General features: G+C 40.9%; 1 protein-coding gene across 3 annotated transcripts in view; it reads left to right on the top strand.

Annotated features, from left to right (window-relative positions):
* Positions 1-825: 825 nt before the first annotated feature.
* Positions 826-14,684, top strand: part of PDE8A (phosphodiesterase 8A) — a 121,045-nt gene continuing 107,186 nt past the window's right edge. For 2 of the 3 annotated variants that reach the window (XM_057432274.1, XM_057432196.1), the window contains exon 1: positions 906-1,282. In XM_057432274.1, the coding sequence (XP_057288257.1) occupies positions 1,022-1,282 (261 nt within the window). In that variant the 5' untranslated portion in view covers positions 906-1,021. Of the gene's footprint in view, positions 847-905; positions 1,283-14,684 lie in introns of those variants that run through there. The other variant, XM_057432353.1, reaches the window with a different exon arrangement.

Raw genomic sequence — 14,684 nt, 5'->3', positions numbered from 1 at the left:
CCCCAACATGGAGGCCCTTTGATGCCTCCGGCAGCCGCGCCGGCTCATCCCGCGGCACTGGCAAACCCTCCGGGCTGTGTACCCCGCTTCTCCGAGAGCCGCCCCCGGCACTCGGCCCGGGCGCTGAGGGGGTCTCCCCGCGGCCCGGCCCGCCCCTGCCCCGCGCCCCGCCGGCGGGATGCCGCTGCAGCCTGACGGGGGGCTCTTCCTTCCGACGACGGGAACCTGAATGTCACCCCCGCGGCGGCCGCCCGCCCGCGACGGAGGCGGCGCGGGACATGCCCAGCGCGGCGTGAGGGGCGCAGCCGGCTCCTCGGCGCGGAGGGGCAATCTTCCATTATTCCTGTTATTCGCTTAAATTATTGGGTTTGGCCCCAAGGCACATCCCGGCACAGCGCCGAGCAGGACCGCGAGGTGTGAGCGCTGCTGCCCGGGAGCGCGGAGGACGCGGTGGGGAGCGGCCCACGGCCGGTTCCCGGGTTAACCGGTCACGCCGTACAAGCCCCGGTGGAAAATGCGCCGTGCTCCGGACTAGAAAGGAGGAGATGGTGCAGTGCCCCCGGCCGCTCTGAGCCAAGAAGACGCTGGGGTGCGTGTTTTGGGGGGCTTGGGGGCTTCTTGTTATTTTTGCCCTTCGTCCCCCTTTTTTTTCTTGCCTTGCTTTTTTCCCCGGAGAAAACCCTAGCAAGATTCTCAGATGGCTTAGAAAAATGAATAATAATCTGTGAAAATATGAAGTAGACCAGTTCTTGATTTCACCCCTTCCCTCCAGCTCCCCAGCCCACTGCTGAGATTGAGATAAAAGGACCCGTTTCCTGGAGGACGAGGAGAACAGACACGTTTTTGGTGTGTAAAAGGGACCGATGGCAATGCTTCAGAGTGTAGCAGAGACCCAGGGAAGAGGTTCAACCTGTTAACAAAAAATTAAGCAGGGGGAAAATACCAACGGGAAGGAAAGATATATATATATATTCATATATATATACCCAACTTAGACGTATTCCCCAGGTGGCCACAAAGCATGGGCTGTGTTCCAAGCACCAACCTCTCTGACAGCAGAGTGATCTGTCACAGTAGCAGTGAGTCTGAAGAGTGCAATTCCCCTCACCAGACCAACACAACCATGTCTCAACAGCAGCAAGGCAACCCCGTCCCAGGATTATTCATTAAATGCTACAACACATCCACTTATGAGGCAAGGACTAATTCCTCTAAGAAAAACAAGAGAGAGAACAGCCAGAGCATGGAGGCAGAGGTCGAGACCAGCAGATCCAGTGTTAAGGTAAAAAGGGTGCTAAACATAAACACTGTTTCTCTCAGAACACGAGCTGGCTGTAGTGAACTAACCCAAGGAATCTCCCCGCTGAAGTGGTATGTTGCGGGGAAGCTTTTTCTGGCTTGAGCGATTACTTTCATTTAGAAAACTAACCAGTCTCCTGAAACGACTTCATAGATGTACCCAGTTCTCTTTCTTGATTCCACAAAATGCGTTTTCCTAATGTTGGGAAGGAAATAATTGTAGGTGTCCTCGTCAATTGTTAGAACCAAAGGCACGGATCTTGGTTCTGAACCCGGAGGTCCCCGTCCGTCTGTCTGTCCGTGGTGGGACTCCGCCATGCATGGGAGCTGCACTGCTACTGTGTTCTTTGTGTGTGTTTGTACTGGATTGTCCAGTGTTGCTGTTTGTGCTTGTCCTGTTTGGAAGCGGAGGCAAATCGCAGTCTGAGGCATCTGCTAGCCCAGCTGATCGGTTTGCATCCCTCTGCCATTCAGAAAGTTGAAAGGAGAGAGGCAGCGGTTTTTGCTCTGGGTACTGATTTACATTAACAACTTGTTGACCTTGTCTGTTGCTGCAGATAGTGTGTTATTGGGAGGGTTTTTTGAGTGTGCTAGCGTGTGTAGAGATGCAACCCAAGGCTGTATGAATGCGCTAGCCACATGCTAAAAAAGATTGTAATTTGTGATTTTGTTTTTTTTAGTTATAACTGAGTGGTGTGCAGTGCTTGCTTCTCTGTTTACTTTCTATTGATGGCCTGTTTATGTATGAGCTGTACTTTAGATCCTAACGCTGTAGGTTTTCACTATCCTATATTTTTGCTTTTTTTTTGGGGGGGGTGAACTATATTTTGTAAAAATAAGTAATTGCAAATATAAAAAGTAAAATGTAGTAGCCCAGGGGATATTATATAACATGGCTGATCTGCTTTGGGTTACTGTGGCAAGAACTGAGATACACATGCCGTAAATACAAGATACAGGCTTAAGATGCAGGCAAGAACTAGCAAAATGTCAAGCGTTTTGTGGACTCACAGGAGCTAATGGTCTGTAGTTTTCTTAGGATTTTTACATGCTCATTAAGATGGCTTCTGGAGTATTGACCTGGAATAATTTTCTTAAGTTATGTGGTTTATTTTCTTCTGTTGTTATGTGAATTTATTAATTTCAGTTCATAGGACTTTAAAAGAAGTCTAGAAATTGAGAAGAAACTTTGTTGGTAGTGAGTTGGAGGAGGAATTAAAATACCTAAGGTAGAACATGAAGGTGAATGGTGTTACATTAAACTACATTTTTGTGTTAATAACGTACAGAAAAGTGAACTTTATGGCCCTGTTTGCACATGATAGACATGCTTATGGCATGTTTAATATGATAACCATATTAAAGACATTTAATTTGTCATCAGAATCCTGACAGTAGTTTTGCTAGTTGAATTTTTAATTCTGAATATAACTCACATTACAGAATCTAAACCAAAAGTATTCTTAAAATTTATATTCTGTGAATTTGTCTTCTGTGTGCTTGCTTATGGGTTAAAAAACAACTCCAAAACCTGTTTCCAGAGGCACTCATGGGAAGTGGTCTTAATTTTGTTAAATTTTGCTGTTTGATTTCAAGAACTCTGTAAAAATTCTTGTTCCTAAGTTTGGATAATTCAGCCAGATGCTATAGGGTGATGCTGATTTTTATGCAGACTGTACTCTCATTGGCAGTCATGCTGATTTTTATCACTCTGTCGTATTTTCTGCCCTTGTCATCACTTCAAGCACATTGCTGTGAAATGATGGGTTTTGAGAAGTGAGAATGGAATTCTGTTTGTGCTCAGCTGAATACAGAATCTGTTGGAGCCATCACATCTGTCTGATTTTCATGTGCAAAATCCTATAATACTCTTTAGAGCTATAAAGCAACATGGTATTTCATTCTCTGTTTTTATCATTAGTGTGTATAATATGATCAGATTTAGAGTTCTTAGTGTCCTGGATAATGGCGTTGTCTCAGGGGTCGTGCTGGAGGAGAGGGCTGTGCTGTCACAGAGAGCAGATTTCATAGAACACTGAACTTGTTTGGAAAGAAACGGAGTTTGATGAGAACATTGACAGTAACGGACAGGAGCCTGAAATTCCTGAAGCCAAAAGGAGCATTGGGCAGGACCTTGTGCTGTTTTGGAGTTAAAAGGATTTTTGATTTGAAGAAGAACTGTAAGAATTAGGGCACTACTAGGAACCATTGCTATGCTTCACTGTGCTTGTAGTACACCCTTTATGGCCCCTGGGATACCCTCACACGAACACAAGATGCTTTTGTGCTTTGAGCAGTGGTCATGTCATCAGAATATGTGTGAATAGCCAGTAACCTGCCTGAATGGCATTTGCACTTGGTGTCAGAGAGCTTTGATTGAAATTCATTCACAGTCTTTTGTTGTATATGCACAGATTAAAGCCAAGAGTCCTGTGTTAGAACTAAAATCAAAACTTGGCCCATGTGTACATTTCATATTTTCATTTTGGCTGGCATTAGCTTATTAAGTTTATTAAAATATATATAATAGTGCAACAACTTTTATTGAATTTGGTGTTTAGCTATAGTGAATGTTTTTCAAGTCAGAAGGTATCATAAAAAGAAATAACTCATGCTAATTTTAAAATGGCATTACATGTATTGCTAATTAGCCCCAGACCTATTCTGGCTTTATGTTTGTCTTATTTTATCTTTCTTCTGGTCAAGATGATTTTCTGGATGTGTGGTGTGAGCATACTGTATTTTGTGATTTGCATCAGTTTACAAACTCTAGCTTAAAAAGTTATGTGCTCTTCCCTAGCACGGAAACCCCTAAGTTTATCCATAGCAAATTTATTGAGCAGTCCTGACAGTGTGTGTGTGTGTGTAGAGATAAGTGCCATAATACCTGTTTCTGGTATGTACAAGTATGGTGACAGTATGTGAGAAATGGAAGAGCCCTTTTAATAAATGGTATTTGGCCACAGGACCTGTATCTCCTCCTTCATTAGAATTTTCATGTGGTGCTTTTATTAGAAAGTGTAAGAGCCTCTTGGAATATGTGTGGTATCAAAAAGTGAATCACCATCAAAACTCTTCCTTAATTTTCAGCGTATCAATTCCACAGCCTAAACTCTGCACTTTCCCAGTGAAAGATGAGCAAGACTTGGATGCAGTGACCTGGGTTTGGTTATCCAGTGCTACATTAAGAATATCAAATGACACTTCCCCAGTGCTGTTGCAAAGGAGAGGGGTTTGTTGTTGTGTTGGGGATTTTTTGGTTTGGAGGTTGTTTTCTTTTTGTTTATTTGTTTTTTTTTGGGGGGGTGTTTTTTTGGGGGGGGGGGGTTGTTTTTTTTTTTTAGCTTTAGCAATTTCAAAAAAGTGGACTTAAAATTGTGGTTGTTTTTTCATAGATATTATTTATAGCTATGATTTTCTTTTTCAGACAGTTGTGTTGAATGTGTGGTAAAGGTACTTAACTTTATAGAAACCTGCTTAAATACCTTGAGAATAATGCCTCTGTTTAATCTATAGCATGAGTGGGGTAAATGCTGGAATGGTATAAGGGCTTAATGATTCTATGATTTATTTACAATTGGCTTGTGTATTTATGAGCATATGCTGTCCCAACCTCACGTGTGAGTGTCACTCCTCTTCTGTAGTGCATTATTGTTCAGTGTAGCACATACATTGCATATTTATTTTGCTCTGTCATTCTTTTACATATATGAGGTTTCCTTCCTCTTGTGTAACTCTCCCTGTCACGTAGATGTAACACAGAAATATATGCATTTCAGTGCAAAGGGATGAGGGAGTAAATCCAAACTTCCTTTGTTTTAAATTAAAAATAGTCCTAAGCCAGCAGGGCTAAATGAAATAGCCTTTTGATTTATCAGCTGATGTGGGACAGCCAGTTTAAATCTGTGGCCTTACAGCTGGTAAGTTTTCTTCATTCAAGCCTTGTGAAATTGCCTGAGAATTTTGCAGTCGCTGCAAGCCAATGGTTGCATAATTCTGCACACAGGAGGCTGTATGCTGTGTTGTACCTGCAGCGCTGAAGTGGATCTCGCTTCAGCATTTAACAGCACATTATTTAGTCAGTTAAGCTGTCTTCTCTCTTCCTGCCTGTCTGGTAATTCCTTCCCCTTGGAACGTACAAGCCCTCCCTCCTTTTGAAATTCCCACACGTACTGTTCATGCTTCCACTGAGGCTGTCAGCTCTCTCTTGATTCCTCCCTGTTCCCACTGACACTATCCTCAGTCATTTCCCTGACAAACCTCCCATCACCGTTTCCCTCCCACTTCCACTGACGTCAGCTCTCCTGTGCAGGCATCCTTGCTCCCACTGAGAGTATCCCTCCCACGCTGAGATACATGAACTTTTCCCAGTCTTTACAGCTCCAGACTTCCATGCTGATGCTTCTAGTGCTCTTGTTGCAAGGCATGAACCCTTTTTCTACAGGGGAGGGGTGTCTGATTTTTAAATGGTATGAAGTGAATTGATGTGGTAACATGTGAGCTGGGTTCATGTTTAATTTTTTATCTTTACCCTTTAATTTCTTGTTGCTTGTAATGTAAATGGGAAAAAAACAAACTGTAAATCACTTAAGGTACTACACTACTAAGCATAAGATGTGTTTTCAGTTCTTAAAGCCTTATTATTGGTACCTCTCCTGACCATGCAAACTAACTCATGAAAAATGTGTCACTGCATCTGAGGGCAATTCCTTGCATGACTGAGATGAGCAAGATTAAACCCTGAATTTTTTGAGTACTTACTGTCGGTAAAAGCTTTACTGAAACTCCTTTCAGCTGTACATTCATCTGCCAGACAAGAAACACTGACTTCTCTCTGCCCTTTGCATGGTTCTTTGCTGTCCCTGGTCTGAGCTTGCTTTGTGTCTCTTCCTCTGTCATTTTAGATAGTTAATTTCTAAGCTTTTCCTTTTCTGCTGAGTGTGTCAACAGAGGAAGTATTAAACACAAGCCTTTATTTCTGTGGTTATAGGTGTTTATCTTACTGTGTTGTAACCTTTGTATTCTTAATTGTATGGCTCAGATTGAAGTGTAGGTACATCCACAGTGAGAATTTTTCTGGTTCTAGTATGTACTTACAAGTGAGGCAGAAGAAAAGGAGGTGATACACTTACAAGCTCTCCCTCCCTTTCTACTATTCCCAATATTACATGTGGTGTGAAATTCCAGAGCAAGGTACCAGCGTTGCCTTGCTTTTTAAGATGACAGCATTTCAGGTTTTATAATCAAAATGTTAAGTCTAAATATAAGCTAAAGACATTAAAGGGTGAAGTAGTTACAAGCACTTGTAGATACTTAATGTTCAGTGTATTTAGATTAGAATATGCTTTCAATCTCTGTGAATATGAAGAATGGCACATTAAGAAAGTTGCTTATAATTCTGTGGAAACTTAGAAAAAAAATACTGTTTCGGAACTGTTTTGCTTCCCATATTGCATGTGTTAATATCTGTTCCTCATGTTTAGGTAATTGTCAAGAAAATTAGTGGTTTTTGAATGAGAATTATTTTTAACATCCATTGAGATAGTTACATCCAACAGTTGCCACTACCAACAGTGATAAACTGCTGGTTTACTTTAGTTATATGAACATTTGTTCACCTCTCTTGGCCATCGCCTTGAGAAGGAACTTAAGAATTTACTTTTTAAGCAATAGTAACAATACTTTGAAAATATTCCACTCTTTTAGCATTCCACTTGAAATGCCAGCTGACTTTCAAATGAGTCCTCAAATAGGAAATAAATATTTAGAGATAATGGACAGCTAAAGCTCTGATGAGCTGTCAGCAAAAAGTGAAAGAAACCTAAAGCAAAGATGGTCATGAGCAGACTGACCCCCAGGTGTATTTGGTTCAATACAAGCTTTATGTAAGTTGTATTTTATCGGGGGGCCACAGAAGCACACCTCACACCTGAGAACAATTTAGCATTGTGTTCTATTTTGGTCATGTGTATGGATATATTATGCCCATGTGGTAAACTGCTTTACCAGCCGTGGATGGAATGAAAAGACTGTTTCTGAGACTGCACATATTGTGTGATTTCTTGTCCAAAGTGCAGTTTTCCATGTGAATTGCAGTGTTTTATGTGTCAGACCCGTTCATGCAGTGAAGCTTTGCTAGGAATTTGCCCTGTGACATTCTACACTTCGGTATCTGTCCATTCAGTAACATAATGAGGTATCCTCATTTAACCATCATTTAAATTGGCATAGGATGATAGATGCAAATTGAACAGCTATAATGTGCATGACATATCAAATAGGTTTATTGCCCAGGGTCATACTTTTAAGTTCCCAGAGGCATCAGGGGAGTGGTGTGGTTAAAGCCCTCTGCTTTTCAAAAAGATTTTGGCATTCATAGCCTTTTAGATTCTTGAAATCCCTGTTAAGGCCAAAATGTAATAAACGCTGTTGGTACACACACTGTGAAATTGAAGTCGTGGAGTCTCTAATTTGTGCATTCTTCCAGACCATCCCCTTTTACTATGGGTTGAACTGTTGGCCTCAAACCAAACTGTCAGTCCCTTTTCTCCTCTTCCTTGTAAAATCTTTTAAGTCTGTCCCTGTACACAGAATAAAAAGCTCAGCATTCTGTAAGCAGCTCCCAGATGTACAGCTTTGTTTTGGGAGAAAGGGCAGGGACTACAACCTGGTTTTTGACATGAAAATGCACTGACATGAAATAAATTGCATCTATTTTGAATGTGGTTGACACAGTAATTTGAAATGGTTTTTGATGGCGTTTTAAACATTTAAAGGTAGTCTGCATATCTATGTAGGGAGTGAATGTCCTTACAAAGCAAAAGAATTTGGAATAAAAAAGGAATATTCAGAAGTTAAAAGCAGTTTTGAGAATAAATACTGTTGCTAGTGAAAAAGACACTGATACTGGTATGTGGGACTCAAACTAGAATTCGCATCTTTTCCTGGAAAAGGAGGAAATAGGCTTTTGGTTCTACTACATTATTACATGACAGACCATTTTTGAGCACTAGATCCCTAGAAATGAAGGTGACACATTTTTGAGGGTGTAAAGACAGTCTTCTTATTGGCCAGATAGGTGCTTCATTCCTGAGTGAATTAAATAGATACTATTTCAGGGATTATTATTTTAAATCAGGATAGAAATTGATCTATTTGTTAAATATTTTTAACGTATTTAAGTAGCATTTTTTTCCTCATTGGAAATGAGAATCCACTCTTTTTGCAAAAGCATAATTATTTTGCACATTACTTTGAGAGTTGCACAGGGAACTTCAAGCATTTTATATGCCTAAAAAGGTCAGACCTTTCAAGTAAGAGATATTTTCCTTTATAAATCAAACATTTTGCATAGTGACATGAATAGATTTCTGATTGTTAAGGGAAAAGTGGTAACCTTGAAATCTTTTCATTGTTTTTTTTTTTAGATTTCCCAGTTTCCTAAGTAAATCCATACAAAGAAAACACAGAATTACTTTGCAAATATAAAAGAATGACATCCTCTACTTCCCATTGTTTTTAACTTTGAGTTAGCAGTGACCTTTAGCTCCCTGATGGGATGTGGTGGAAACTTTGAGGCCCCATCTTACTTGCCACTAAAAGACACTGTATTTTTAAAGTTATACATTTACCATTGCTTTCTGTCTTCCAGTAGAAGGTTCTGTTATCTCTAGTAAAATTTAATCAGGCAAATAGCCTCAGTAAGCGATCAGCGAAGTAAACCTTTATAAGGATCTTCATTGAAAAGAACTATGCTTGTGTATTAATTAAAGCTCAATGGAAGAACCTTGATCCATTGAAAGCAGTCTTCCTGTACTTAGGAGCATCTATACTTTTGCATTGTTGGCAAGATGATGTTCCTCATTCATACTGAATTATTAGGGTTGCATTTCTCTGATGCTGAAGTATAAAACTCTATTTTACAACACTAGTTTTAATTCCAAGATTTTCAATGCACGAATGTACCCATGTTATAGTAGATAGGTCAAAATCTGCTTTCAGACAGCTGAGTTTGCAGATGTGTATTTCTTGTTGCAGTACTGTCTGCTGTTTCTTTCAGTTTTAAAGTTCTGGGGTTTTTCCTTTTCCTTCCTTCCCCCCCCCCTTGCCTTGCTTTATTTTCCATTAAAGTTTGGTGAGAAATTCCACAAGTGGTTGAAGACAACCACACCTACTACTGTGGTAACTTGGAGCAGAAGTGACCACCCTGCATGCTGCTGCAGTTTAACTGCCTGGTAAAATTGCGCTTTTCCATGAGCTCAGTGATAAATATCCCTGCATAGGATGAATATCAGAATGTAAGTCTGCACAACTGGAATCTGAGCTCTGCCATATACTGAGGTGTGGAGGGCACTGGGATGCTGGCAAGATACATGCATTTTATTTTTCAAAACGGAATTATTTTCAGATCCTGAAGAGATTTATCGGTGGGCCAAATTTGGACTAAAATGACAGTCCTTCAACCCCATTACAGTCTGTGGGCCTGAGGGGTGTACCCGAGGCAGAACTTGAGCTGTTGTGTTTGTCTCACTATGGTAGAAAATAGTTCCCTGTTGGATATATGGTTTGAAAATAAAAATAGTGTCAATAATATTTGTAATAAGGGCAAAGTTATTTTCTGTCGTTCCAGAAAGACGTCAGTATAGCTCCAGTGAGCAAGTTCCTGCCTGTACTGAACCTGGTGGCAAAGTTCTTGCAGTTTTCAGAACAGGCAGAATTTGATCTCTGGTCTGTAAGCAGAACTTACCCAGCTTCTCTAAAGTGCAGCAAACTTGTCAGCCATTATGCTTGGATCCCATGTTTTATGATTGCTTAATCCACAGCTAGTGCAAAAAAACTACAATAACTGAGAGTAACTTTCTAATGATGGGAGTAATGGGATAGTAAATTGATTTGTCTTTTTTTTTTTTACCCCTTAGCTTCATGTAGCAGTGGGGGCTGTTTCCAACCAGTAGCTGGCTGCATGAAGAATATAAATTGTTATGGCTTCAGATCATAAACGAAATGTGCACATCTGCTGCTGTTCTTGAGTGGTGACTCTAAAAGTCAGAACTTGCATTTCTAGGTTTTCAACAGGACTTTTGTTTCTATGTATTTGCACCTGTGTAGTTCTTAATTTGCACCTGAAGTGTGTTGGGATGTGTTCTGTTGCCTGATGCTTTGTGGCCAAGGCTAGAGATACGGAACTGGAATCAGAAGAACCAGACTGCCACTGGTTAGCGTGTAGCTCTTAAGCCAACTTGGTGTGCATTTCTACTTGAATGCTTGATCTAAATTATTTATCAAGCAGGATCAAAGCCATCATGTACCCAGGAGCATAAAAGTTGCACCTAGGTCAAACTGTGTCCATGTAATGCTGTGATTTCTTTCTAGCAGCAGTTAGCAGTGTGCTTTGGAGAAAGATGCAAGGAATCTATTTAAAGGTACAAAAATGAGAAGAGTTTTTCATGTTCTTTAGTCTGAACACACTGATTTACTGCTCACTTGTCACAATTTTGGCATGTAATATGATAATGATATTTTAGCTTTATCTCCTTAAAACTTGATTGCTATGTTGACAAATGCAGTAAAAAATTATACTCTTGAGTGCAATTTATGAATCGAGGATTGCAAACTAGTGTTAGCATGTACTTAGCACTGAAAACTCCATTGATGTGGATCGTTTGTGTATGTGTTTCTGCAAATACTGTTGCAGGGACCAAGAACAACTGATGAAAGTGTTTTAAAAGAAAGCAAGCGGGATGAACTAAACATGGGTTTGTGTTTTGAAGAGGACTTCATGACCAGAGAGCTAGTACTTTTTTTTCATACATAAGGCAGAGTATCCTGCCGATGAAAAAAAGCTGAGGGTAATGTTATGTTTTAGAGGAAGGAAACATTTCAAAGCCAGGCAGAGAGGGTTTTGCAAACCCAAACAGCTTTTGTTTTGTTAACAACTACACTATGAAGAAGAGTAAGTCCTGCGAACTCAGACACTGCTTTACGCTTCCACTGATTCTGCTGTAACTTTTAATTTACTTAGTATTTGTTTTCTTTTTGTCTTTTGCTGTGGAAATGATGTGCTTTCTGCAGGATTTCAGATGAAAGGGCTGTTCTGCTTACACTGTCCATTAGTTATGTTACTGTATGTCCTCAGTTCTAGAGATTGTGTCTCGTTCCTTGCTATTTAATGCATGGAACTGAGATCTGCCATGAGACCAGTCAGGTCTAATTCAGTAGTTGTGCTGCCAGTCACAGATCCCTAAGCCTAGCACTGGTAGTTTTCCCTGTGTGAATAATCTTAATGTTTTACCTTTAACAAAGTATGGAATCTTTTACTTTGGGGCAGCTCCTTCTTTTTTAGGGGGGTTTTATGTTTTCTGAAATACTATCGCAAATTGCGCCTCTTTAAAATGAATGTGTTAGAGCAGTAGCTTCTTGGGAACCAAGTTTTCTCCAAAGAGCAGCTTGTGTAGCCTTTTTGCCACTTTTAGTGGTACCAAGTAGAGATAACCAGCTTCTTGGGGATAAGAGTGACTTAGCTTTTACGATCCTCATTAATAATAAGAAAAACTTGTGAAACCAATGGAACTGCTCAGTGAGGAAGCTAAGCAGTTCTCACCCTCTCACCCCTGGCTTGGTGAGAAGGGCGAAGACAGTATTGGTCCCTGAAGACAGGCAGTAGTTTCAGCCTTCTGTCTTGGTAGCAAATATTTAAAAAATGGAATTTTGGTGGTCATTCTTTCCTGCTGGTTCCTAGCGCTAAATATTTTAGTGGAAAACAGTTCTGCTGTCGCTGTCTGTATGTTATAACACTTGGAAGACTTTTTTACTGTATAGTACAATAAAATCAGTGAGGGTGGGAATGGAGCAGAGGGAGCAAGCCCTGCTAGCAGTTGGCGGGAGTTATGGGAAGTCTAATGGCTTGTCTAATTCTCAGACTTAGCCCCTAGTCACAGTGTGGCCATGGGAAAATTGCCAGGCACCAAATTTCCAGAGGAGCATGACTGAAGTTCACATTCTCTAAAACCCTGAGCCCTCTTGTGAATTGCTTACAGTGAGGACTGTCAAAAAAGTGAGCAGAAATGACCATCTTTATTTTGCCAATTAAACTGAAAAGGATTTCTTTTTGGAGGTTACACAGCTCTGAAGTTTTCTCCTGACTTTATCTTGGCTGTTCCCAGTGCTAAGAGCTCTTACAAAGCTCTCTTGTGCTTTTTGGGCAATAGAAACTCTCTTCTGCTATTCTGTGCTCAGGTTGTGGGACACTGTTCATGAGGTAGATTTTGCTTTGTAGGTAATCTTGCTTTGTTGGTATACAAAGTCTAAGCAAACTAGAGAAGTTTAAGGGCTGTGGAAGTGAAATACACGTGGTGCAGGTTCAGGGAATGGCAGTCTTCCCCCATTTCTTCTGTGAGCCTTTGAACTGTGCTGGGAAGTGCAGATGGAGGGTGTTAAGAGCTAGCTTAATGTTGAACCTGGCCAGGAGTTATGTGGGTTAGGAGGTGACTCCCTGATACATTGCACTGCTCTGTCACAGTCACCTAAATCTAATCATGAGGTCAAGACCAGTGGCGTAGAGTGTAAGTGTCCGGTGCTTGACTTTTAAAGTCACAGTGGTAAATGGTTTTGCTTGTAGGATTGCAGAAATCTCAGCTGTCTCCACAGGGACCTTTACCTGGAAAGCGTTTTGTACTAAAACGTGGAGAAACCTAAATCTTTACATCATCAGTTGGAGCAAAGACACTGTCTCCCTCAGCTGTGTTCAGCAATGAGACCATGTGGCTTCTTGCCCTATCTCCACAGATGACCTGCAAAGACGAACTGTCATCCCCTCTCAGAAAACCTGATACTTTTGGTGAATGGCCTGTTAGATTTTTTTTTTTTTCCCCAGCTGACTGGCATTCCAGCTCACTGATCAGAGGAGTGCCCAGTTGCATCCACTTGTGAGGATTTGCTGTGTCAGTGCTATTCTGTTTCGGGAGAAAAGTGCCAAGGAAGTGCATTCTGTTGAGCGTATCTGAAAGCAGAGCAGTGCTTCCCTGGCTGTGGCAAATCACTTTAACTGCTTTAGGATCTAGTTTCCTCTTATCTTTGTAACAATACACTCATTGAATACATATGTGAAATATTACCTGGGAATCTTTAAATGCTTCACTACTATTAGCTTCATGACATTTTGTAAGAGTTGCAAGGACCTGTAAAGTACCTCGTTGTTGTTTCCTCCCCCCTCATTTTGCAGAGAGGTGGGGGTGTGGGTGAAGGGCTTGGTGTTTTTTTTTCATCATCTTCCCCAACATCAGGAGGTCTCAAGCCAGCAGGTAGAATTTCTAGGAGATTCTTCTAAAGGAGGGCTCTCCGCAACCTGTTCTAAAATAGCTTTATGATTTTTAAGGTAAACCAACAAGCCATTTCATGTAGAGGGAAAAGTATGACAGAGGATTGCCAGGGTGAAGGGATTATGGCTAACAGCATTGCTGCAAGGGGTCTTCATATCCTTAAGAGTCTGAGTTAGTTTTGGAAAATGCAAACATCTGTACTGAGGAATGAACTAGGTCCAGTGGTAATGGTTTAAATACAACTTCTTAAACCCAGATGGATTGTTGCAACTCACTTTGGTTATTACAGCTACTTTTGCCCCAGGACATGAGCAGATTATACAGAAGAATACATATGTACAGGATGTTTGCCAATTATCTTGCAGTTAATTTAAACAGAACACAAACTCCTGATTTGGTATACCCTAAGGTCTTGTTTTTTAATCTAGCTTGGACAGGGTCCTTAGCAAGCACTAACCTGGTTAAAGTACAGGAAAGACAGTGGTATGTGTTAAAGTGCTTTATCTAAAGCCATGAACAACAAGGACAGAAATACATTTAGGGTGTAATGAGCAGCTTGGTCTTCCTGACAGTCTCTGATGTTGTGTGACTTCACTGGAGGAGGAAAAAAATCTTGGATCATGGCTGCTGTGTCAATGAATCCATCTGCAGAACTCAGTACTGTATGCCGAGAGCTTGGACCTTCACAAGAAGGTTTCCTCAGGAGTCTTGCCTTCCTCTCTCTAAGTCCTACATGTCTTTATTCCCAGGTCCATATACATATGCTTCTTAACTCTCTAAAAGTATAAAAACTTTCAAAGATTTCAGAGGGCGTTCTGTAAACTCTTTGTAAAATAGCACTTGCCACATGAGCTCTTAATTTCTTAGCTCAGAAAAGTGCATGGCACTTCCCTGCAGTGCATAGCTGGGCATTTCCAGAGCTTGCTTCTTCACACATGGTTTTTGAGAGATGGCTGTTAACTAGACTTTGGTTAATTAAGTTGACAATTTCACAGCTACTTTGAACAGCTCATTAACTGCAGGCTACAGCTTCTTTGCAGCCAAAGCTCCACAATACATCATACAGCG

The sequence above is a fragment of the Pezoporus wallicus genome, unplaced genomic scaffold (genome assembly GCF_028554395.1).
Source record: "Pezoporus wallicus isolate ANWC-B61680 ecotype Strahan unplaced genomic scaffold, APGP_CSIRO_Pwel_v1 contig_3952, whole genome shotgun sequence".
NCBI lineage: Eukaryota > Metazoa > Chordata > Aves > Psittaciformes > Psittacidae > Pezoporus > Pezoporus wallicus.
This window is presented reverse-complemented; position numbering and strand designations above follow the sequence as displayed.